General features: G+C 45.7%; 1 protein-coding gene across 1 annotated transcript; it reads right to left on the bottom strand.

Moving 5' to 3' along the window:
- Nucleotides 1-11,473: 11,473 nt before the first annotated feature.
- Nucleotides 11,474-12,608, bottom strand: LOC117859044 (protein DMP5). The gene has a single exon (XM_034742216.2). The coding sequence runs from the start codon at nt 12,574-12,576 to the stop codon at nt 11,803-11,805; it is 774 nt and encodes a 257-aa protein (XP_034598107.1). The 5' UTR covers nt 12,577-12,608; the 3' UTR covers nt 11,474-11,802.
- Nucleotides 12,609-26,306: the final 13,698 nt, after the last annotated feature.

Raw genomic sequence — 26,306 nt, 5'->3', positions numbered from 1 at the left:
GATACGAGCACGCGCGGGTGCGTGATTAGGTATATTCCTTAATTAAGTCTATTCTCAGGATCTTCGCGGGTTGGCGAGACCGAAGATTCAGCCGGTCGTGCTGCTATGCTTGTGACAGTCCTACTCGGTACTCACCGCATGCCTCGCTGGCTCGCTTCAGAACCAGGCCAGTCCGGTCTGCACCCTCACCGTCCCCAGCCACGCTCACACAGGACTCAGGCTCTACCGTCTCCCCAGGCAGTTCCACCCGAAGGGAACACTTCTCTGCGCACACAGGGTTCTCCTCAAACGCCGCTACCAGGGCTAACACGAGAACGACACACGCAGAGGTTTCTCCTCTAGGGTCCCTAGCGTAGAGACATCGCCCCATAAGAACGAGCTTAAAGGAAGGCAGGGATGCTACCAGGACAGCTTAATCCATTTCCACGGGACAAGCTTACACGCGGCTTTCCCTTTCGGGAAACCCCAAGCACTTAGCACAAACCTTGATTACCTTACAAACCGAGGGACGAGCTCCAACGGCCTCCCTTTGTTCTAGTAGTGGTAGTACAGAGGTGGAGTAATACAGCGGGTGATTCTAAAGTATGGTGGCTAATTCTCTTTCTCTCAGAGAGTGGTGGTGGATGTCTTCATGAGTGGAGTGTGGGTGGAGGTCTTCGGTGGTGGAGTGTGTCTTCGTGATTCTTGGTGATGCTCTGGTGCTCTGGTGGTGATCTGGTTGATGTCCTCCCAATGCTTCACCCGGTACCTCCTTTTATAGTCGCGGCAGAGGCTTCTGGAGTTGCTTCGTGCTTAAGGCTTCTGGTGCCTTCAACTATTCTCCTCTTCTGTTGCCTGGACACTTGGACGGCTCTCCGCTCCTCAATAATTGTCCTGGGTACAGTAGAGTTGCTGTTTATTCTTTTTGCCTTGTCCTCTATCGTGTACTGTCTTCTCGTGATATTCTGGATGCTGCTTGATATGGTCTTCCACGCTCGAATGATTGACGTCGCAGACTTCAATCAGAACATTATGGCATGTAGTATTATTCTGCCCCGGCCAAATTGTTGTTAACACCTTAACAACACTGGAGACTTATTCTCTTGTGTGATAAAATATTCTTTTATGCGAGCTGTATTTCTATTCTTCTTCTTCAATATCCGGTTCCTTTGGTTGCCACAGTTCGTACCATGACAGCAATTCACGATATTCCTTTCTTAACTGGCATTCCATTCCATAATTTGGCTTAAGTAGCCTTCCTACTTCTTTTGATATTATACTATTCCTACCATAATATTCTCGTAGGAATATTTTTATTATTTTGTTTTGATACATCATATGGTACTCAGTATTAAATTTAGTATTTCCTTCTATTTCTCTTGCTTCACTGAAAATTCTCCAATTATCATGATTATTTTGGCCACATATTTCTTCATAATTGTGCATGTTTCTGACGACCATATCGTAGGGAATTTATACGAACCTTTTATAATATATATATCATGACTTGCTGGTCTCAATGGTAGTGTAAATTTTGGTGGGTTAGAAAAGTATTTTATTTTATATTTTCCTTGAACACACGCCAATCTTTTACATGCTTCTTTAATAGCCTTTCCTAAATCAGATTGAAGTATTTCCTCCAATGTTCCATAAATATCTCGGACTAACCCATGATCAATAATAGTTTGTAAAGAAATATCTTCTCCTGTATGCCTTTGTATATTTGTAAAATATTTTAGGTTTATATTAGCCTTAAGTATTATAAATTTATGATGAGGCCTAACAATTAACTTATTATCAAGATGAAGCAAAGGAAAGGTATTTATAGTAACTATTATTCCCAAATTCCTTTCTATACCTTGATATAGCCTCATGAAGTAATTTTGTATATCCTGAAATGTTTTGTACTGTCTTTCAGCATATTTCTTCCATATTAGATCTATAATATCTTGTGTAAAATATGCCAGCATTTGTTCAGTTTTAAAACTTATCCTAGGGATAAGAAACTCATGTGGAGTATTGGTTAAATATTTATTATTTCTTTTATCATTTGAAGAGTCCTCCTTCGGACTGATCTTATTTTCCTCACATTTTGTATTGACTACTTTCTTGTCACTTGGCTGTTCTAAGCATGATCTACATGCCTGTTTTATACATAAACTGCAAGTAGCCTTTTTTCCTGGATCTTGATAGTATATACAAAATACACATTTTATATTAACGCCATTTCTTTTATGATCCCGAATTATTTGATCCATCATTTCTATTTTTAACCCTGCTAATTCCTCAATCAAGTTTGTCTCTTCATCACTCGATTCATCTTCTTCATTATATTCAATTTCATTTGTTTCTATTATTGAATATATAGATTCATCATCCATTATATCATCATCACATACCAGAATATTTTCATTAACACTATCTATAATTAACACCTTTTCTTGCTCTTCTTGCTTATTAGAATATCTCTTCTTATCTTTATTAGGACAAGTTTTACTTAAATGATATGGAGAATTGCAAATAAAGCATCTACATGTACTATCATAATTTTTTCTAGGATTATATCTTCTTACATTTCTCTTGTGAAGAAAAGGAGCTCTATTATCTGATCTTCTTAGGAAATATCTTTTCTTTGTCTTTACATTTCCCTTCTTATAATTTTTAGGGTATTTCTTATTTCTATATTTCTCTTCTCCATATGTCAATGGTATTTGAACTATTTTATTACAAAAGTTGTAATCTGATTGCTTCATTGACCTTTGAGCTTGTATGCTTGTGCATATTTTTCTTAGTTGCTTAAAAACAAATGTTATAGCCTGAGAAATATTATATTCCCTTCCATTAGATTCCTTTTTATATTCTTCAAATATCATAGATCCTAAAGGATCTGGTAATTTATTAAAATATCTTTCAACTATATTCTTATTATAGCCTTGCTTAGCAGTTGTGGCGTTATACAAATAATGCTGAGAGAACTCTTTTATTCCTTTCCAATTTGTTAAAGTCAATTTCTCTATTTCCTTCAATCTTTCATTTTGTAAAGCAGTATAACCTAATTCTGGATCTTCATCTATAACAATGCTTGATATGATATTTGCAAAATTATAAGGGTTGCTACCAGCTCTTTTTAATTCTTCATAATAATGAGGATAAGTTTCTACCCATTGTTCCCATAGAACTTTAACTGATTCTCCTAAGAATGTTTCTAAATATGTAATCATATCTTCTACTCTACTTCCAATATTATGCTGATTTTGTATATATTTTTGGACTATTAAGCTTTTCCATATGCTTATAATATTTGGCCAATCAATAGGATCATGTGCTGCTAAATTTAATATTGCACCATCACTTCTATAATTCTGAAATTGCACAGTCCTTTCAAATTCTCTCCTTTTTGATCCCATATGCTTATATTGTCCAGGTATATAGGTATATGTAGGTTCTTCCTTTTCTGGTGGCCAATTACCTGGTTTTCTAGATGGTCTATCAGTTTCTCCTTCAATTTTTATATCTCTCTCTTGTTCTCGTCTTCTTTTAGATGGACTAGGATCTATATCCATGGCTTCTATAGCAGTATCTTTATTGTATAATTCTTCATTTCTTAAAGAAAGAATATGTGATTCTGACTTACTACTATATATTTCAATTATATCTTCATCCTCTTCTTCATAACTTTCTAATAAAATTTTATTATTGATCTCCCATTGATCTTCTTCACTTATAACAACCTCCTCTTTTTCCTTTACCATTTCTTTATTATTCTCTAATTCTTTCTGAATCTTACTATTTTTATCACTTACATGTTGCAAAGTAGGTTCATGTTTTATTATCGGCATGTTAACCCTTTTATTATTTAGCTCTCTTTCTTTCTTAATTTTATTAAGTCTATATAATTCTCGTCTGAAATATAGCTCTTTTTCTCTAATAGCAGACCATTCACATATCATAGAGGTATTATATTCATCTTGAACTTTACTTAGTTTTTTCTCATAGTGTTTTATTTCATTATGAATATCTAATTTTTCCATGAATTCACATACACTATGCCTTCTAGCTTCTCCTATGTTTGACTCAGAAGTTGAAACTTCTAAATCATCTAAACTTCTTTCTTTGTAATTAACAAACCTGATACTAGTTTTGCCTTTACTATTTTCATAGCTTACATAATCTTTAGGTTGTTTTAAAATTTTTGGTTCTATTAAAGCACTTATATTCCATTCTTCTCCTGCTCTTTCTTCAGAACTAATTTTTAAAGGACTCATGAATTTTATTCCCTTAGACTGCATACTTTCTATTACATTGTTTACATTTACCTTATATTTAGTTGCACTTCTATTAGTTAACCTTCCTACAAATTCTATACTTACTAATAAATTTGTACCTTTAAAGTCTTCATAGCCTTTGGTCTGAAAACCAATTGCCATTTTATCTATAAATTCTTTTATTGGCATTATTAAATCTGGAGCTATGTATGTTATTAACATATTTTCATTCATATCTCCTTCTAGGAAACCCAATGCTGCTTTATTCACTGAATCCCATCTTTTATCTAACAAGGTTATTAGAACTTTAGTGCCTAATTTCTTCCTAGTCATTCCTTTAATTCCTATGATATACATTCCCTGATGGATATATTTGTAGCCTGAATATTTTAGCCCGTTCTCAAATTGTTTACTAACAATTCTTAACTGAACTGGTTCTGTTAGAACACTTAATTCTACTTCTCTAGATATTCTGTATAGCCCATTTTTATTTTCAAACCAACCCATTTGATATATTTGCTGAGGTCTTATCTTTCTTAAGGTATCTCTCTGATATCTTTCAAGATCTCTTTCTACATCTATCATTTCTTCTAAGTTTTCAATATCATCACACACACACACACACACATATATATATATATATATATATATATATATATATATATATATATATATATATATAGTGTGTGTGTGTGTGTGTGTAGTTCACATGATGCTGGAATGCATAGAGTTTAGCATTTGGTGCATCCCATAGCTCATTTATATCTTTTATGACTACACACAAAAATGCCAACAACGAAGAACGGTTCATGAACATGGGTGCAACCGTGCAAGTGCAAGCTTCCACAACACCGTCAATTACTTGTCCTTCATTGCCTAATTCTTTTTAGGTCATTGTCGGTAGTGGATCCTCTCTTCTGGTTGTTGGCTCAGGCAGAACCACTATGGCACTATCACTACACCCATTACCAAATTTCTTCTTTTACATTGTTCTTTTTTGCAACGACAAGTTCAGTCAGCCTAAGGTTGCCGTAGTTTCTCTCTAAAAAAAAGACTAATGGGACATATGGATGTTTAAATAATTGAAAAAAAATTCCAAATCTATATCTATATCTAATTTCAAGTCTGATTTGTTTCTATGATAATACAGAACCATCTATCGCGTACCCGAACTTATTATCATCTTTTGTTGAAATTATCACTTTTTTCAAAGAGGAAAACTGAAGCAAGAACCTACTTTACTCACTGAAAAACTGTTTCCAATTCCTTAGTCACACATAGTTTTTTTGTGACTAATCACACAAAGATTGACCCAGCTTTGGCTAGCTGCCTCACACAAGAGCATAATGGACACTGGTGAATCCAGCGATAATTAATCACGTTCGCCTGAAAATTTGAAAGTCATATACTTATAAAGCTAAAATAGTAGGAAATCGCTCCATGACTATCCGTTCATGTGTACTCCCTCCACCTCTAAATATGACCTGCAAAAAAGGTCTCATAAAAATATTGACTTGCAAAATAAAAAAAGGAAACAAAAGGGATGAATAACAAAGTAGATTGATCAGGATTTCGAAGGTTTTCGGGGTAGATTCAAACTTGCTCCTTAAAGCAAGGTTGTTAGGAAAGTTGAGTTCTACCACTCTTAGCTGGACAGATCTTTAAGTTCCCAAGCAGAAATTCGAGTTACGGTTTTGGGCAGTGTTTTAAGCTTGTGAAGGGCAAAAGGTACTAATGTTGCCCAAGTTCTTCTTTAAGCACTAAAGACCTGTTTTAAGATTAAAGCACCGTTTAATTAATCTAGGTTGTTACAGACAGTCTTAGTTAAGGTAAAGATGTTAGTCATTCCAATTCACACGGCTATCGCGGTCGCCATCTCTCCATGGGCAATCAAGCAGATAGACAAGCGCAGGAAGACCTTTCTATGGAAAGGTACAGAAATGATTTCTAGCGGTCATTGTCTCCTTGCATGGACAAAATGCTGTCGACCTTCTATTTTGGGAGGTCTAGCAATTACGGACCTACGCCTCATGGGATATGCTCTAAGAATGCGATGTCTCTGGCTTAAGAAAACTGACACTTCACGTTCATGGCATAACTTACCTGAACAGCAGGTCACCCAATTGTTCTACTACTCCACCTCAACTCAGGTAGGTGACGGCAAGAACACCCTTTTCTGGGAGGATAGATGGATTGACGGTCGCTCAATTGCAGAGATTGCACCATGTCTCCTTCAGGCAGTTGGTCCTAAAACTCGTAAAAAAAGGATAGTAAGTGAAGGATTGCAAGATGGAAAATGGGTCAGGGACATTACTGGAGCATTGACTGTTCAGGTTCTTCTTGAATACATAAGCATTTGGGCCAAATTATAGCAGACCACGTTACAAGAGGATACCTCTGACAAGGTCTTGTGGAAATGGACTCAAGACAGGAACTTCTCAACGGCGTCAGCCTACAATGCATTCTTCATTGGACAGTATGAAATGCTTGGGGCAAAGGCTTTGTGTAAGAGCCAAGCGTCGACTAAATGCAAATTCTTCATATGGCTCGCTATTCATGGATGCTGCTGGACAACCTCTAGATGCAAGAAACATAATCTTCAAAAGACGACACTTGCATTCTTTGTGCCCAGGAGTCTGAAACCATAAACCATCTGCTAGTTCGGTGTGTCTATGCAAGGGAGTTGTGGCATCTTATTCTATCGGAACTGAATTGGCAGCACTTGGCACCCTCTGTTTCTGAGTCCTCCTTTCCTGACTGGTGGCTAGTAGTGAGAAAACGGGTGGATAGGTCGGCTAGGAAAACGTTAGACTCTCTCATTATCCTGGTGGGTTGGTCCATTTGGTTGGAAAGAAATGAAAGAATTTTCAATCATGTTCAGAGAACGACGAGAATGCTGTACCAGAAAATTATAGAAGAGGCGACAACTTGGGTTTTGGCAGGACTTCATTGTCTAGTGCCATTTATAGCAGCTGTCCACCCCAACGTCGTACCTGGTAACCTGTTAGTAGGGTCGCAGCAAGGTGCAAATGTAATTTCTTCTTAATTCTTGTATGCGCTAGCAGGTCATCAATCTCAGATGACGCTGCAAGTTCTTGTAACCAAACTTTTCTTCTCCTCTTAATGAAATACGTGCTAAGGCATGGTCGCGAAAAAAAAGAAAGTACACTGAATAAGTTCTGGTGACACTGACACCATTGACCGAGCTAAACAAACCTACTCTTCTTCGGTTCCCATTTCATGTGCACGGATGGTGGTGTGCTAGTAACAATATTTGACGCATTGTTTATCAATATCAAATACCAGTTACGGTCAACGTGTTCAATTTCAACAATCATACTACAAGCCTCGTGTTATTTGCCGACACAAAATGAACACAAACAATCTATCTGACATCAGATCCTAAACAATGTATCATCCTCGTCGTTGTCAACAGGTTTATAGAATTGGGGCAGATGGTTGACAACGAAATTTCAGTTGCATGCATGCAAATTACGACTACCAAATGTAATATCTGACCAATAACATCACTAGACACGATAATAACTGATAAGAAATTCCGAACAGATGGGCGTACGTCTCACAAGCAGCAGCAGATCTCATGCCCGTCGATCTGGATTGCAGGCCACAGACGACGAGATGGTTAACTAGAAGCGAGCAGAACCAAACGCTGAGCACAGATCGTCCTCCGATCCGGACGCGGCTGCGGCTGAAGACGACGATTCCCCCACGGCCCCGTCCGCCGGGACCTCCTCGCGCTCCCCATCCTCAGCCTCCCGCACCAGCTTACCCCCCTTCAAGCGGAACGTGATGCGCGGCCCTGGCCTCCCCGGCGGCACCCTGCTGCTCCTGCAGGCTCGGTTCAGGCCAGCGAAGGCGAGCGCAGGGGCCGTACTTCCTCCCGGTCCCTCTCGCTCATGCGGGCGCAGCGGCGCTCCGCTGCCCGGGGATCAGGGTCCAGCCCCTCGATGATGCGGTCCAGCTCGTTGCTGATCGCCTCCCGCTCTCGCCGCCTCGACATCCCCTCCATGCGCTCTCTCTCTCTCTCTCTTTCTGCGCGTCTTTTTTTCTTTTTACGGGCACTCTCTGTGCGTCCTCGACGAGATTTCTCCGACCTTTTTCTGTTTATAAATGAGATATTTTCGAGTTTTTTTTAGGAAAATATCTTTTCGAGTTGGCGAGATGGGAAAAGTTCCTGATCTAGGAATATTTATTATATATTAGATGTCCGTGCGTTGATACGGTGGAATGTGGTTGTATTTTCTAAACCTCGTGTATTTTTATATTTCTACTACTATATTTTATTATAACGGATCTCTATATATTTGCTAGAAAATCAATATAATTTTGACTTAACATATATTTTCTACTCATACTTATTATATTTTTATTTAAGCAAGTGATAACCATTCTAATTTTAATCTTAGAGTATACGATGATTATATAAGCGAACCCGCAACATAGTGGATTACCGTTATTTCAACCCGCCGCCTTTTGATGAAAATGTATAGCCCTGTACAAATAATCGTGTTAAAAAACTACGTCCTTCTTAATAACCTAAGCATTCGATGTTCTATATAATAGTGTTACTTGTCCTTTCAATTTCAAAGCATGATCTTGACCTGCTAAATCAATTGCAACTGAAAATATGCCAAGATTCTCATGCGGCTGATGCTTAGTGATCTAGCAATTCATATTGTAAAAAACTATGTTTGGCACATGACCAGATGTTTACACTTTACACTGTCAAAATTGGAAATACCATCACAAATGCATCAGCTGCTTTTGTTATTCCTAGGAGCAAGTAGCTCCGGTCAATTGTGCAGTGTTGTGCAAAAGGCTCTTCCACATCGCCTATCTCCATGACTATTCGATCTGATGCATCGGTTATCCTCTCATACACGACATGGTATTATAAGTTCCATCTTTTAGGGAAGCAATGAAAGTGTTGTTACCTGTCACTTTGCTTGAAATTCTATTTATGTACTCTATAGTTTCTCCGCGCGCACATGGGTAAAATAGGCAGTCAAGAAAAAAAATGAGTTCTTCGCTCGTCAGCATGGATGATTAGTGGACAGACATTTTTTAAAAAAAAATAGTGCACCGATAAAAGCCAACATTGACCAGTGACCATAAGCATGTCGGGATCCAAAAGCAACAGAAACCTACTTATAGAGCTAACTCCTTGGGGGCTCCTTATCAAAAACTCCTTGGGTGCATGCCATAGATAACTATGGGTCTTCAGCATCTTAGAGGGGCCAAGACGGTACAAAAGATGAAACAAAGGTTCAGCAGCGGCTGGTAAGTGGCCGATTTCTTGTCAAAATTACTGAAGCATGAAGTACACCAAGTATCAGACTTTGGATTTGCCTTTTCCTTTTGCGGTGTGAGTGAAACGAGTCTTCTTTGCTTTCTTGTTCTTTCTGCCAGAATCGCCATCTGAGTCGTCATCACTACTATTGTCAGGCTTGCCATTTGATTTCTTCCCTGAACCTGATCCATATACATATTCCTTGGCCTTCTGTTTGGTCCTTTCTTCTGTAAATTCATCTTCAACCTTTGGTTTCCATATGAAAATGGACCTGCAAGGACCATCTTGTGAGTTGTGGGAGGGGAAAAAAAGATCTAGCACTGGATAGTGATATTGGGCACTAATACATCGATAGGCCTACCTTGAGCTTCCTGTTGCCGGGATGTCATCTTGCGGGTGTAGCTTGAGCTTCCTGTTGCCAGGATGTCATCTTGCGGGTGTAGCTTGTTCACTGGGCTGATTGTTGTTATGTCAGGGTCCATCACCTCTGAAGTGTATGTCAGTGAGGAATTGCTAGGCCACAGTAGCATCTTAAACCTCTTGGTCCAGGTGTTGCAATACCAAGACAAGTTCTTTTGGCACTTTCAGAATGATTTGGTTCGGATCCCACCCAGCTCTTTCCCATTTGCTCGAGGAAGTCAGTAAATCCATGCTCCAATGCTAGAATGCTATCCTCTAGCCAAGAGAAAATCTCATCCTGGTTTTTTCCCATTTTTTTGAAGCCAATGTGCCTGCCAGAGGCTTCTCAGGATAGACATGTTGTTTGCCGCCTCCTGAAAATAAGTGAAGCAGATACATGATATGCATTTGTTGATCTGATGGATAGCTATTTATATGGCATTTTCAGCAATAAATCACTTGAATGCAACAAGAAATGTTGGCTCTCTTGATCCAAACTGCTCAACAAAGAGAACATACTTCTCATTCTTGTACAACTTCAATAGTCTATTCACCAGGCAGCCAAAAGCTCCGCCTCGAAATCTGACGCCCGCACCTCAGCTCCCCACAAACGCGTCAGATCTCCACCCAAATTCCCCCGAACCGATCGATCGCCGCAGCATTGACCACGAAATCCTACCCGCATTGCACCGCCGACCCAAGACGCGAGCCACCCGCCAGCCCGCGCGCACGGAACCTCAGTACCGCGGGAGGGGAGGAGGGGCAGACCTGCGCAACGTTGGTGGATGGGTGCGACCGGCCTGCGGACACCGAGGACGGCGCGGAAGAGGCTGCCGCCGCCCGGCCGACCTCGCCGCCGAGGCCGCGCGGGGCGCCCCGCTCCGGCCGCCGCTCGTGTTTCCAAGGAAGGAGAAGCTTTTTCCCTTTAACCCCCTCTCTTCCCTCCCTTTTCCACCCGAGGCCCTCCTCTCTTCAGAATTTGGACTGCGGGTTGATTACTAAAAAGTTGAGGAATTTTTTTACAAAATAATCATGACGGATGAAAAAAATTGGCAGTAGGTATATAGATAGGCAACCCTTGTACGAGGGAATCGGACGACCGAGATTCATAATAATAACATATCAGAAACCGACCTGGACTCTTCAACCTGTCTCTTTTTCTTTTTTTTTCGACCGAGTTTTGCTTCTGTCTTTCCATAAAATTTGCACGAATCCTAAAATACACAATTTATTAATTAAATGGATTTTAACTATTTTTCCGTGGGTCAGTTAATTTTTCCATGTTTGATGCCAGTTTTTGTCGCTCGGGCATTGGAACGCCGGCTCATTTCCTCCCTCTCGAAAGGGAATCCGAGCGACGACATCGAGGCTCTCTACCTTTCTGATCTGTCATCCCCATTTAGTTCTAGCCTGTCCACAGCACTGCCGTGTCCTGCAGAAGCAGCAGGACGCTGGTCACGGATGTTCTATCTGGTGTCTGCCTTTATCACGGCTGAACGGAGGAGAAATTTTGGCCGAGGCAGTAATCACGAGCCGTGAAGAGGAGCAAGCAGATACAGCATGATGGAATGGGGTAGCTGCTGGTGCTGGTCTGCTGGATGGTTGTGGAACGAGTGTAGAAATGGGTCGATGAGAACACCGTCGCCGTCCAGAGCTGCGAGGGCCACACTTGAAGCAGCGGTACACACCGTCTTGAACGAAATGAGGAGCAGCGACGGACGACGAAAATGGGACGGGAGTTGCGGCTTGTATTTTCTTTATTTCACCTCCACATTTACCAATTCTGGATTGAAAGTACACTTTATACATGCATATGGCCTCACAAGTTCCCTTTCAGAACAAACCCTTCTAAGCGTTTGTGGACCGACCTGTGTAGTCGAGCCCCTTCCGAGTCGTCGGGAAGACGAGGAACACCATGCTGGACAGGAAGCCGGCGCCGAGGGGCAGGTTGGTGAGCACCTGCTTCACGTTGCCGCTGGCGTCGGGGAAGTAGCAGCTCTGCACGGCGGGGTCGCTGAACGCCACCGTCAGGAACACCGCCGCCGACAAGCCCGCGTGCGCGAAGTCCACGCACCGCATCCTGAGCCTGTGGAGGTTCCTGAACACCTGCCTCCGCCGCTCCGCGTCCTCCTCCTCCTCGTCGCCGCTGTCGCCGGTGTAGTTGAGCACGAGGAACCCTTTCGCCGTGGCGAGGCCGTAGTAGAGCTTGCCGTCGCCGCCGACGAAGCTGTCGGTGAAGGAGAAGAAGATGCAGGAGAGGAAGCAGAGGTAGAGCAGCGCGGCGGTGAGGTAGCGGTTGGATGGCAGGCACGCGCCGCGGTTGGTGAAGGAAGGGGACAGCGAGTGGAACGCCAGCGCCGTCCCCGTCGGCAGCAGCTTGGCGAGGTTGGCCACGCTCGCCAGCGTCTTGTCGATGGCCGCCGGCGCCGCCGTTGCTGGGGGCGGCGGCGGGGGCGCCTTGAGCTGCCGAGGCGGGGTCGTAGTGGTGCCGCGCAAGGGGCTCGGCGCGGCCGAGCTCTCGCGTATCACGTCCGCGCCGGTGGTGGTCGCCGCGCCCGCGCTGGGCTGCGCTATCTGTTTGCGGACGTCGCCTCCGCTCGGCACACTCGCGGCCGCGGCCATTGTGAGCCAGAGATCGATCGAGCCGGGCACCGAAGTGGGCTTCGATGGATGTGTGGCTAATGGGAAGTTATAGATTGCTTCCAGTTCCAAGACCAAGCTGCCGTTATAAGGACGGAGTAGTTGGATACAGAGAGTTCGCAAGATACGGCATTGATCATTGATGTTATGCTGATTTTCTACGAGGGAAACAGATTTTCATTTTGTACATCAAATCCAAATTTTCGAAGATGTTTTGTCGGTCAAAGGCAGGTTAGTTGTAGTTCGTGCAGGGACCACACTAATTTCAACTGGAGCAAGTATACAGTACAGTACTACTCCGTACGTGTCCGGGGGTGGTTGTGCTACTTGATACGTTGACCCTTGAGAGTGACGACATGCTTGATGCGTAAACGAGTGAGGAGACTGCATACTTTCTCTGCAACGTGGGGTTGGGTGGCATTTTTCAGATGCAGAGTGAGAGGGATCTGCATGCATGCAACGGATGTTCAGCTCATTCCTAATGTACTGAACTGAACCAGACGAGAACTAGGCTGAAGAGCGTAAGACGAAAACGAAACGCTTTCTACGCAAGTGCTACATGCACCTGCGTCTGGATCAATTGCTACGCGAACCATACCATTCGATCCTCTAGAGTCTCCAGAGTTCAGAGTCTCCATATTCGTATAGGAAACTTTTTCCTTCTCGCTACCTTCTTGTGAACAAATTCAGAACCACAAGAACTACTTGCTAAGTACCATTACATCGCACATAGTAATTTCCTAGCTACTAAAAAAGTATATAGCGGCACTAAGCGTCATTGAGTATTGGAGTCCTTGACCAATGTCACAATAATCTGTTAAATATATTTGAGATTTTGAATTGTTCTTATTCTGTCAATGTTTTGATGAAATTTATTTTTCAATGCAGACTGGTCACTTCAGGGCAATTCTTCTGACATGGAATCTTCTTTCCAGGTATGTTTATCACCTTTTATCTGTTCATCAACTCTAGTTCTTATATACAAGTACTCATTCTACCTTTTTATTTTAATTTTTATGCATTGCTATGGAGATATATGGTGATATGTACACAGCTAATAAGATGACATCTGCTATCTAGACCATGGCCTTGAGCCTTCCATACATGTGCAAACAGTATCTTAATCTTTTTCCTGTTGCAGTATCTTAATCTTTTCCTGTTTATTTTGAAGCAACGAATATGTTTTCTTTTACATCAGTTTGTTTCACTTACATAGATTAACTAATTTTAATCTTTTTTTCTTTGTGTACCAAAAGATATTCAACCCCTGCTGAAGACCCTCTAAAGCTAGAGGAATGCCGCCTTGGTGGGAAGTATCTTTTAAGATTGCTAAAGATGGACTTGAAGTCTAGGGACATTATCACCGAGAAGTAATTGCAGAATGTAATGGTTATTGTCATGGCTCTTGGTGGGTCAACTAATGATGTACTGCATTTGATTGCCATTGCTCGGTGGCTTGTCATCATCTTGTATCACATGTGCTTATTTGCTTAGGTAGACTAAGGCTCATTAGTTGTGTTTCACATCTGTAGGTGTATATGTACAGCTTGCATATTTCCTTGGCATAGCTAAAGTTATAATGGTTCCTACAGGTGGGACTGAATTTATCTTTGATTCTCATTTTGCACGTAGAAGAACATAGCAGGTAGCAGCATCCATTTGTTATAACTAAAGGAATACTCATATTTTGATAGAATACAGTAACAGTACATTCTGAAAGAACAATTAAAGGAAGCAACCTTAAACTGTTGCCTTGGTACAAAATTTCTACATAAAAATCAAAGATATTGTAATCAGAAAGGTGTACCATAGTGCATACATTGTCAGAGTCACTCAGAAAGATGGATGTTTCAGCAGATGCAACTTGCAGTCATTTGGAGTACATCCATACCTGTGAAATTATCCCCTGAAATTCTCTTCTCAAGCACAACTCTTCCATATGTACATCTCACTGATCTATTTCCTAATGCAGGGTGCCCCTCCCAATCAAATGGGAGCAAGATATCCTCGTATGTTTCTTATCCTGCTATTGCTTCAAGGAGCTAATGCTGCTTTGAAGGACCCAGTACAGAAATGGAAGACTCTAAGTGGTAAATATGCTAACGCCTTGTATTTCTGAAATAAAATTATTTGAGTGAACAATTTTATGTAGTATTGCGTGGCTTGTGAGAGTTCTCAGGATAATGTTTTTTTCTCACTACTGTGCATCTGTTGTTTTCTTGTACATTATTAATCCAACAATATGTTTTGCCTTATGTGTGGAAGAGTCTCGTACCCTTGCATTGCAGGTCGATCACAATAGCAGCGATGCCAGGGCAGTTACCTGACTTGGAAATGCTGGCACAATTCAGATGTGGAACTGTCCTTCTCAGGTGATTTTGCTTCGTCTTTTTTTCCTAAGTGCAGCTTTTACTTTTCATGAAATAAGCATAGAATTAAGTAATCCATGAATTTCATCTGGATGTTGGATGCCTTTATCTGATGGCATAGTTCTCCATTGGTTGAGCACACCAAAAGCACGCCTTCTGCCTCAGTAGGATACTATGACCTGAAAAAATATTCACTGATCTTAACTTCAAAAAAATTAGGTTGACCTAGTAGGATTAATAGATTGGCATCCACCACTATTGTCCTCCTAGGATTAAGTGATCGTGGCATGTTTTCTTGTATATCAATCCTATGGTAATGTTATCTATGCATATGCAATGTTTCACAAATCAATCTTTTAAGGCTCAATTATGAGGAAATTAATTTGAAGGATATTTATACAAAATATAAGAGCAACATGAATATGTGATCGCATCCTGTAGACTTGTACAATGGCTTGGCGATGGGACAAGGCGGTACCCTCCAGATTTGGTCAAGTGTCCATGGAGGCTTTGGCGGCAGCAAGAACTGAAAACATTTCAATCCAGTTGCAAGCCAGCGATATCCGGTGAGTTTTCCGCCTTCTTCCTCTGCAAGTGCGATGTGTGATGCTCTCCAATTAGCTGTTACATGATATTAGATTCATATTAGCTGCACAGTCTGTGCTGTGATCTCTAATTCAGTTTATGATATGCTCTCTGAAACATGGTTACATTTACCTCTATTGTTGGAGGTAGCAGACAGTTGTGATGTGTATACATGTACTGAATAGCCTCAGCACCATCCACCTTCAACTCCATCTTCTGCAGCCACAGTAGATCGCCACCCTTTTATGCTCAAAATACTCTGCTCTTTTGCGCCATGTCTAATTATTGTTGCATTAACAGTTCCTATTATTGCAAAAACTATTATCCTCACCATTCATAAGACATTGCCATATATAGGCTTATTCAATATGTTATCACCTACCTACCTTATTCAAATGTGTTCTGGCTAATGAAAGCTTATTTTTTAGTCGTCACATGTCTAGCATCGGAACGGGCACAGCATAGCATACCGTTCCGCCTAGTTTACAACTCTTTTGACTCTGATGAATAGAAGGCTAGTAAGAAAGCTTAAATTTCAAATTAGGAAATTAGAACAAATGATAATCAAAAGTACTGTTACTTTGCAGAGAGGATTCATCACCAAAATCGCAATGGTCACGGAGGATGTCTATGTTGATCTCCAGGTATGGCTCCACGCACAAGACACCTTGTAGGCTGGCACTCAAAATCGCAAAATTGATATCAAATAATCATGCAGGAATGATGGACTGGAGATTGGACTGTGCTCTGCCGCCGCTCCTCCGCATGCTCCTGCTCTAAATGTGTCATCTCCCAACATCACGTGGCCTTCTGCGGTAAGGTACAATTAAGAGAGTAAAGCATAGGCCTCTGACTATCATCACGATAATTGATAGGTATGGCAACAAACATTGATTAAAAAAAGATCTCTTTCATCCTAATATGCAGAGGCCATCACGTCTTATTACACATCCAAGGTCACAAGATTTGCAAGCAGCTGCATTAAAAATTCAATATGACTTGCTGGAGCAGACCTCGACGACATGGCCCTGCCTTGCCTAGAAGGGAATCCGCCGGAAACAATCGTAGAGATGGAGCTGTGGAATCGTAGATCACGTACATAAAAAGACGTTGGAATTGGACCGGGCTGTGGCATGCATGCGATGGAATGCGCCGTCGGTTTCGAGGAGACGATGGCGGCTGGTTGGGGGGCGACGGCGGCGCCTGGTTTTGGCGAGGCGGAGGCAATGGCGGCATCGATGTGGAAGCGCGTGATCTGGGAGGCGTCGTCTGCGTGGATCGGAGGGACACGGATCGGGGGGTTTTCGACGTAGGAGCGGAGGGACGGGTCGGAGGGGTGGAGGGAAATCGGACGGAAGCAGGAGATCGGTGGCAGATTCATCGGGCGGAAGACCGCGGGACGACGACATTTTTTTCTCCTTTTTGTTTTTTTTTAGCTGTAGAGACGTGAGACGGAGGACTTGTCGCTGCACCCAATACCGTTTAATGAACCGCTCTATATCTTTAATCTCTCTCAAAAAAATCTGTCGGGATGGTACGCAACGAGGAGGGTCGCTCAAATGCGTCATGGGCTGATGACCCATCTGGGGAGACGTGGGCTGAGAGAAGCCTGAATCCTTTGTGTTTCACAAAGTCTTGCTTGGGCCTCCAATTGTACCACCTTTTTGAAGTTTGAACGTGAGCGCCCCCACTAAAAAAAAACATTGGCGTGTGACTGTGTCGTCATTTTTCTAGGGATACTGTCGCGAAACAAGGGATGGGCGTGGAGCGGTTCGACGTCGAACTGATCCGCAGAAATAAACCTAGGGGCTGATTGGTTGGGTGCTTCCCCCCTCCGCCAGGACCTTGAGATCCCACCTGCGCGGCTCTCAGGCTCCGCGCATCCGAGTAAATTCTTCGGGGGCGTTTGATTCCTTTGCTTATTTTTAAGCAAGTGTCACGTCCATGTTTAGATACTAATTAGGAGTATTAAACGTAGGCTATTTACAAAACCCATTACATAAGTGGAGGCTAAACAGCGAGACGAACCTATTAAACCTAATTAATCCATCATTAGCAAATGTTTACTGTAGCAACACATTGTCAAATCATGAACTAATTAGGCTTAATAGATTCGTCTCGCCGTTTAGCCTCCACTTATGTAATGGATTTTGTAAATAGTCTACGTTTAATGCTCCTAATTAGTATCTAAATATTGATGTGACACTTGCTTAAAAATAAGCAAATGCTCCCGAGCCTGGCTAGCGCGAGCGGGAGAGGAGCAGTGTGGGAGAGTGTGCTGAGCAGCCCAACCAATCAATTTCCCTGCATATCCTGATCACATGCAAACAAGCAACCAATCAACTGTCTGTGTATCTTCAGAGCCTGGTCGACGGGGGCCTGCTTCGCTGATACGAGGCAGGCTAGGCTGGTTCAGCAAACCAATCAGGCCCCTAGTGGGACCCTGAACCCATTCACGAAACGGCGGTGGGGCCATGGATCGGAACCTCAGGGTCGAGGGGATCGACCCTTCTCCTTCCAGCGGCGCTGCTACTCGCCGCCGGCCCTCCGCTCCGGCGCCCCCTCCAGGTGTACCTTGCTGCTGGCCCTCGACTCCGCTCCGCTCTGGCGTCCCCTCCATTGTCCTTTGGCGCTCTGCTCCGCTCTGTTCCGGTGACTACTCTGCTGTCCTTGGTACTCTGCTCCCCTCTGCTCTGGTGTTCATGGCGGCGCAGTAGCTATCCGACGCCGGCGCTCTTCTCTGCTCTTGTTGGGTAACTGGAAACCAATCTGTTTCCTTCTTCGCAAAGCAATTTCTTGCGGATATCTCGTCTTCTCTCCCCCTTTTCTTTCACGCTCTGCTAGCACAATGAAGGATTTTATTTAGCCATTGGACTCGTGGTCATAGTGGCCTTTGCTCTCCTTGCAGGGGGCATGTTTTTCCCATTTGTAGATGTTTCTATTCCATCTTCCCCCTAATGTAGTTGATTTGCGGCTGTTCAAGGGGAAATTGTTTTAAAGAAAAACTATTGCGGTGGGTTCAAACTGTTATCGAAGCCATTCGTTGAATACAGTGGCACAAAATCTTTTATCTTGCAAACTAGCTATTGCAGGTCAGGGTACGAAATCTTTTATCTTGCATGGATCTGAAAATTGAAAAACATATGCTTAGGTTATAAGTTGTACTGTGCATGACATCTTAAACTTGGTTTGATTCTAAACTTAGTGTTTAAGAATCTTTTAATGTACTTGTTGTACTGTTTAAGAATCTTTTAATGTACTTGTTGTCGAAATAAACCATTTGTGTCTTGTAAGCAACTATTGACTGGCAATGGAAGTTTCTGAGTTGTGGGGAAGAAACTAGAGACCTGACTGTCTTTTCCATATGAGTTGTGGGGAAGTTTCTTATTTTTTTTTGAACGAATGGGCACGGGATAGTGCCTATTTCATTGAGATAGTAGATAATTACAGATTGTTACGAGAGAGATACAAAAGTTTCCTTTTCCTAGCACGATTACTCTCTGGATAAGAACAACACTAGTGCTCTCGCCCCTGCTAAAATCCATGTGTCTGCTTCCGCTTTGATTTGTGCCAGCAGTGAGGTTGCGGCCATCCCTTGATGGTTGAAGATTCGTCGATTGCGCTCCTTCCAAATTTCCCATATGATCAGCAGGCACATAGAGCAAACTCCTTTCCGAGGAGCTTCGGTCCTTGTAGTCATATTTATCCACCACTCTAGAGCATTGGCAGTTGGGGGCCATTCCGAAGGGTGTAGGCTGGGTTGCGAGGCCCAAGTGGTAACAAGACTCCATATTCGCTTGGTGTATCTGCATTGTGTCAAGAGATGATGTGCTGTCTCTTGTTGTACTCGGCATAGAGGGCAATTTGGTGAGTGCGGCCATCCTCTTCGCGCAAGTCGATCAGCTGTCCATACCCGGTCCTGTAGTATCAGCCACGCGAAAAATTTGCATTTCGGGGGTGCCCAGCATTTCCATATTGTTTTACTGTGCGGTGCATAAGTGGATCCTAAGAACTGTGCCTTGTATGCTGATGCCGCTGAGTATTGTCCATTTTGCGTGAATTTCCAGCGGATTGTGTCTTCCTGTTGTGCTTGGAGGCTTACTGTCGCTACTAGCCGCCATAGTGTGACGAATTCTTGTAAGTGTCGCGTTGTTAGTCCGGCATGGATGTTTATGTCCGTCACCCATCTATTGTTGTGTAATGCCTCTGCGAGAGTTTTATGTTTCCCCCTAGATAGCTTATATATGTTGGGCGCAATGTCCTTCGGTCGGGTACCCCTTCCCCAAGCTGAGTGCCAGAAGCTTGTTTTGCATCCATTTCCCACTGTGATAATTGTGCAAGCCGCGAATAAGCGTTGATCAGAGTCGTCGCATGGAATGTCCATTCCGATCCATGTTTTCCCCGGGGACTCCCACTCATGCCAAATCCATCGTAGTCTCAATGCTCTAGCAAAATTATGAAGGTTCAGCACTCCTAGTCCGCCATTTTTTTTTGGTAAGCAGGATTTGATCCAGTTGACCTTGCATTTGCCACCTGTCAGCAGATTGTCTCCGGCCCAGATGAATCGTTTCCTTATTTTGTCTAGTTCTTCTAGGACTTCGCATGTTGGTTTTAAGACAGTTAGCAGATACAAAGGTTGCGCAGAAAGCACAGCTTTGGCGAGGCAGACTCGGCCTGCTTGTGTGATGTTGCGATTGTGCCACCCAGATAGCTTCTTAGCTGCTTTGTCTATTAGGGGTTGGAAGTCCACTTTCCTTAGGCGCCTTATCGCAAGTGGTAGCCCGAGGTATTTTAATGGAAAGCCGGTGCGAGTGATTGGCCATTCGGATAGGATTTCGTCGAGGTCTACGTTATTGCAGCTGATGGGAGCCACTGTTGTCTTTTGTAGATTTGTTTGGAGTCCTGTGGCCTCTCCGAATAAATGCAGGAGTTTTGTGACATTTGTGACGTCTTCCTTTGTTGGCTTTATGAAGATGGCCGCGTCATCGGCGTACATAGAGATGTTAGTGCGCGGCGTACGTCCGCCTAGTTTTTTAAGTAATCCCATTCCCGTCGCCGTGTGTATTAATTGGTACAGTGGATCTATCGCCAGGATGAAAAGGAAGGGAGATAGGGGGTCTCCTTGTCGTAGGCCTCGCCCATGCACAATTGCGTCGGATGGAATTCCATTTATTAGGACTTTGGAGGTTGATGTGACTAGTAATGCCGTGATCCAGTTACGCCATCTTGCAGGAAATCCTCTATGTTGCAATAATTCAAGCAGGTAGTCCCAGCGGACAGAATCGAAAGCCTTTGAGATGTCCAGCTTCATTAGCAGTGTCGGCATTCTGTGCCTGTGAAACCTTCTTGCCATGTTCCGAACATAAAGGAAATTGTCGTGGATGCTTCGTCCTTTGATGAAGGCACTTTGGCTTGGCGAAATCAATTTGTCCATGTAGGGCTGAAGCCTAGTTGCCAGCACTTTGGTAATGATCTTTGCTATTGCGTGTATAAGGCTTATCGGTCTGAAGTCGTTGATGCTTTCAGCTCCTTCCTTTTTGGGTACCAACACAATGGTTGCTGAATTAAGCAAATTTAAGTCGTTGCATCTCCCAGCGTGAAAAGCGTTTACTGCCGCAATAACGTCTCCTTTGATGATACCCCAGCATGACTTGAAGAACAGCCCAGTGAAGCCATCTGGGCCTGGCGCTTTATCTTTGGGCAGGGCAGTTATTGCATTTTGTATTTCCTTATCTGAAAAAGGGTTGTCAATTCCGGTTAAATCCACTACTGGGAAATGTAGCTTTTCCCAGTTGAAGGTTCTGGTGCGAGTAGGAGGAGCAAACATCACGTTGTCGAAGTGGTTTTGGATTATTTGCTGTTTTTGTATGTGCGTCACGGCCCAGTCATTTCCCCTCTTCAATCGTTGGATGAAGTTTTTCCGCCTCCTCCCATTTGCCTTGAGGTGGAAAAACTTAGTATTCGCATCACCTTCTCGTAGGTAGGTTATCCTAGAACACTGTTTCCTTCTCGCTTTCGCTATGGCCGCCCATCCCAAAAGTCGTTTTTTGAGTTTGCTCCGTATATTGTGTTCTGGTTCCGTGAGCGTTCTTGTTTCCTCAGCTACGTCAAGGCGTAGGATGACTTCTTGAGCCATATGCAGTTTTAAGCGAGCGTCGGAGACATGCATTCGGCTCCATGATCTTAGTGCGTGGGCAGTGTTGTGTAGTTTACAGCCCAGTCTATGGAACGGCTCAGTATGGGTAGTCGGCTTTGACCATTCCTGGGTGACAATTTCATAAAATCCTGGTAGTCGTGTCCAAAAGTTTTCGAATTTGAATGGCGTCGGTTTACAAGGTCCCGAGTGTTGCGCGAGTATTAAAGGGCAGTGGTCCGAGTGCGAGGAAGAGAGGGCATGAAGGACGTGATCGTCAAATTGTACATCCCAAGATGCATTGCAGAAAACTCTGTCAATTCGCGTTAGCGTCGGCTGATGTCTTGCGTTGCTCCAGGTGAATCGCCTGTTCTGTAGGTGAATCTCTTTAAGTCCGCAATAGTTCAGTGTTGCTTCGAAGCTCCTCATAAGCCTCCGATTTAAGTTGTTATTGTTCTTGTCTCTTGCGCTGTATATTAAGTTGAAGTCGCCCAGTATTAACCATTGAGTGGTGTCATCAGGCGCCATTGCTCGTAGTTGGCGTAGGAAGGCAGGCTTTGCTGAGTGCCGTGATGGGCCGTATACCGTCGTGAGTTGGAACCGAACGTTACTGTGCTTAACTATTGCTGTTGCTGAGATAAAAAACCGACTTGTTTGGATATCCTGTATGTCAAAGACTCCTTCATCCCAGAGTAGTAGTATACCGCCTTTTGTGCCTGAAGCCGCTTGGTATGTAAAATTAGTTAAGCGAGGTCCCCCTAGGAGGTTTGCTAGTGCCGCATCAATATTTTGCAACTTTGTTTCCTGCAGGCATACGATGTGGCATGTTGTCGCCGCAATGGTTTCGCGAACTGTGAGGCATCTTGCAGGTGCGTTTAGCCCTCTCACATTCCAGCTCATTATTTGGAAATTGTTACTCATTGAAGGTATTTTTGTGGCGCACGAAGGTGGAGTGGCCGAATTGCAGTTTCTGTAGCAATTGCTGCAGCCATGGCATTGTGACTTGTAGAGTGGTAACCCCGTGGGTGTACTTCTCTGTGCTCGTAGTTGCTGTCGTTGGTGACTCATGTTCATTGGCGCATTTTGTAGTAGTGAGAAAGGGCGTCGCAGGTTTAGGTTTGTCGCGGACGGGGCATAGTTTGTAGTTCAGGTTTTTTGCCCGAAGGTCGCAGCCAGCAGGGCTAGGGTGAAGTCCTCCCCGAAGGTCGCAGCCAGCAGGGTGAGGAACATAATTATAAAGTACATAAAGGTAGCAGTACATAAACGGGTAATAAGACGCTTGACGAAGTTGCCGTGGCAGAAACTCATGCAGCCGCATGGTCCATCTGCTGGAGCTCACCCACATCAGCGCCTGCCATCTGTAGAAGTGCTTCATTTGCGTGGTCCGCCGCTTCATCGTCAAGGTCGAAGAGGGCAGTCATGGCAGATATGATGTAGTCCGGCAGCGCCCCCTGAAACATATTAAGAAAGTCCTGCAAAACCTGTTCAATTGGCATCATCTCATCATTGCCGACACCTAATTTTCTCCAAAGGTTTCGCTGCGCGCGTTCAACTGCTGGCATAGCTAGCTTTTTAGCTAGGCGTGCACTCCGCCGCACTTTGGTCATGTCAAAGGTGCGGCCCCTACGTGTGCGTTGCGGTGGGGGTTGCAGTAGAGCTGGTGGCGGCGGTGTTGCAAATAAGTCATCAATTTGTGGCGTGGGCGTGATCGGGCCTGTCAGTGGCGCAGTGGGAGATGGCTGAGTTGGTGTGGGCCGCTCCGGCGTTATGGTATGGGCAGGCATTGATCGGCAGTGGTAATGGACTGGTGTTTGCACTGTTTGATGGGCCACAATGGCGTGCTCGGTGCTTGGTTTATGGGCCAGCTTATTTCTGTCCCCCAGGCGAGAGGCCGTGTGCTCTGGTTCGGGTCGAGGTGGGCTGTCGAACTGGGCTGGGGCTGCATACTTTTCGGCCGTCGCCTGTTGGGCCTCCTTGTCAGGCGAACTGCTTGGCTGGGTCGCGGCCTGCTGAGGCTGTTGGCCCTGTCCGGCCTCAATGCACAGCGCATCAAGGGCACGGCTGACATCTTGGACTGTCGGAGAAGCCGCCGTCGCCGCCGCCGCCGGTTCCTGTAGCAGCACCGTGCGGAGCGTGTTGAAGACTTGTGGCAGTGGGACTGGGTCGGACCAGGCCTTTTCCCCCGGCGCCGCCTCCTCGATGCCGAGCTGGTCGGCGAGCCAGCATGCCTTGCGAATGTACTCGTCGGCGCCGGCGTGCCAGAAGCGCGTCCTGGCGTCCAAGGTGGAAATGTAAGTCGAGGGTGGTGCCTCGATTACCTGGTGTTGGATGTAGCTCTTCAGAGTTGCCGCTTGCGCCGCGAAGAGTGTTTGAAGCTGTGATGGGGCTAAGTTGGTTAGCCCCAGTGCGCCGGCTTCATGTCGCCGTCCCTGCGGAGGTGCATAGTTGCGCCGTGGGGGGGAGCGTGTGCGGTCACGGCGCACCGTTCCCGCACACCCCCAGTAGTCGGAGTCGATGTGCCGCCCCTGTCCTGGGTGGTCGTAGTCGCCTTCTTGGTCGTCGTCATCGCCGCCACGGCGGGATGGCCAGATGAACGGCCGGTCATCACAGCGCTGCCGCGCCGGCCGACGCCTGGGACGGTCTTCTCTGTTGCGCTGATCTTGATGGGTGGAGGTGTCGCGCCGATGTCCGCCTTCCCCAGCATCATCCACAGCTCGATCGCCATACTCTGTTCTGTAGCCGCCCGCAGGAGCACGCCGTCCCCCGCTTGGATCCGCACGGAGCGGGTCCGCACTGGTGTGTTCTCTCGGCGGTCGAGGAAGTCGCGCCGGGAAGCGCGACCTTGCATTTGAGGGCGCGCCGTCGACGAGGCCGTAGCGCCATTCATAGCGACGCCTAATGGGGACGATGCTCTGCGGATTGTCGATGGCCTGCTGAAGATCCCGTGCCGCCGCCGAGTAATCCTCCAGAAGGGGCAAGTGGATGAAGACTTCATACCGAGTCCCTTGCTGCCAGGGCAGCTGCAAGGGCTCGGCCGAGACTGCAAAGGTGGATGATTTTGCTGTTGGGTTATGAGTGAATGCAAGCCATACCTTCTTCGGAATTTCGCTCGGATCGACCGTCCAAGCCCACAGCTCAATGTGTCTGGAGTCCGCCGGTTGAAGGAGATCGGTGACGATGTGCTGCAAGGCGCACTTGTGGCCGATGACGCGCTCGACGATCTCCGGTGTCCAAGCGTGTGACGGGATTCCGTCGAGGCAGAGTCAAACCCTGTAGAAGATGCGGAAGCCGAGGGCGTGGGTGAGGCTTCGCCAGGTGCGGAGGCAGATGTGGATGCCGGCGCCTGTGAATCTTCCTCTCCGTCGTGCCTCCGCCGCGTGCTCAGCCTGCTCAAACCTGATGAGGTACGGCTCGGGCTGGTGGAGTGTGACGGCAACGTCGCCAGGCCGCAGGTGGAGTTCTCTGGTGAGGAGATCGGCAATGTCCCTGGCGCCGGCATCCGGCGGCAAGTGTAATGCCCACGGGACAAGCGCACAGGCTTCCCAGTCCCGCGCATCATGTTCAAGGTGGAAAGTTGTGGAGACGAACACAGTCTCGACTTCCGGCCGTGTGTTTGGGTCGCCTATGGCCATTTTGGGTGTGGTGGTTCTTGGTTGCAGTGGGTGGTGCTCAGCAAAGGGGGGGCGGCGATTGGAGGAGTGGCGATGTGTGGAAGGACGGGTGTTGTTAGGCGGCGGGCGGTGGCCAGAAGCAGCGTCGCTCGGCTTTGCAGGTGGTGTGGGTGTGCGAGGAGGCCCCCGGAAGTCGGATCTCCGTTGAGGTTGTGGCCGCGTTGCTCTGCACTCGCGCTCTCTATGCCCGAAGCGCCGGCACCGGAAGCAGCGCACCGGGTCGCGGCACGCCGAGGCGAGGTGGTTGGGGGCGAGGCAGCGGAAGCAGCGGCCCTCGGTCTCCCGTTTGAAGGCGAGCAATGCCCGGCTTGATGGCCGTCTTGAATTGTCTCTGCGGCTCCGGTCATGTCCGCCGTCGCGTCGCGGCTTCTCGGGCCGCGCTTGCCGCCGCATCCGTCGACTCCTCACAGGTTGCCAGGCATGGAGATCCAGATTGTGCTGCGATGTTCCCATTACTCCGCCGTACGGAGGTCCGGGGTGCGGTGTCACTGGCGTGGAGTCTTGAATGCGCCGCGTGGTTGTCTTGTCATCGGATTTACTCCATCTCCCATGGGTAGGAGAGCTGTCTTCCCCGTGGTGGCGTAGAGGGGCTCGGGCAGTTGGAGTATTGAAGGTTCTTCCTCTGACGACCTCCGCATAGGACCGTGTCCCGCCCTTCGCGATGGGAGAGGGCCTGGAGCCGGCGGGTAGCAGATCTTGCAGGGGGATCTTCAGATCCGGCGAGGTGACCTGCGGATCCGGTGAGTCCGGCACCCAATCGACCTCGGGCGGCGGCCGCCGGTGGAACCGCGGAGGTGGCGGTGGGGAAGCGTTGGGGAACTGCTCCCATGCTCTCTTTGAGGGTGGGGATAATGGGGGTCGGGGTCGTGGGTACTGGTTGAGGTTCAGGTTCGTTGAGGCTCCTCGGAGGTGGGCTTGTGTTGACGCCGGCGGCGGTGGGCGGCGCGGCAGCGG

The sequence above is a fragment of the Setaria viridis genome, chromosome 5, assembly GCF_005286985.2.
Source record: "Setaria viridis chromosome 5, Setaria_viridis_v4.0, whole genome shotgun sequence".
NCBI lineage: Eukaryota > Viridiplantae > Streptophyta > Magnoliopsida > Poales > Poaceae > Setaria > Setaria viridis.
This window is presented reverse-complemented; position numbering and strand designations above follow the sequence as displayed.

Coding starts and splice junctions, on each gene's coding strand:
- LOC117859044 (XM_034742216.2), bottom strand. CDS start 12,576: ATGGCCGCGGCCGCGAGTGTGCCGAGCGGAGGCGACGTCCGCAAACAG.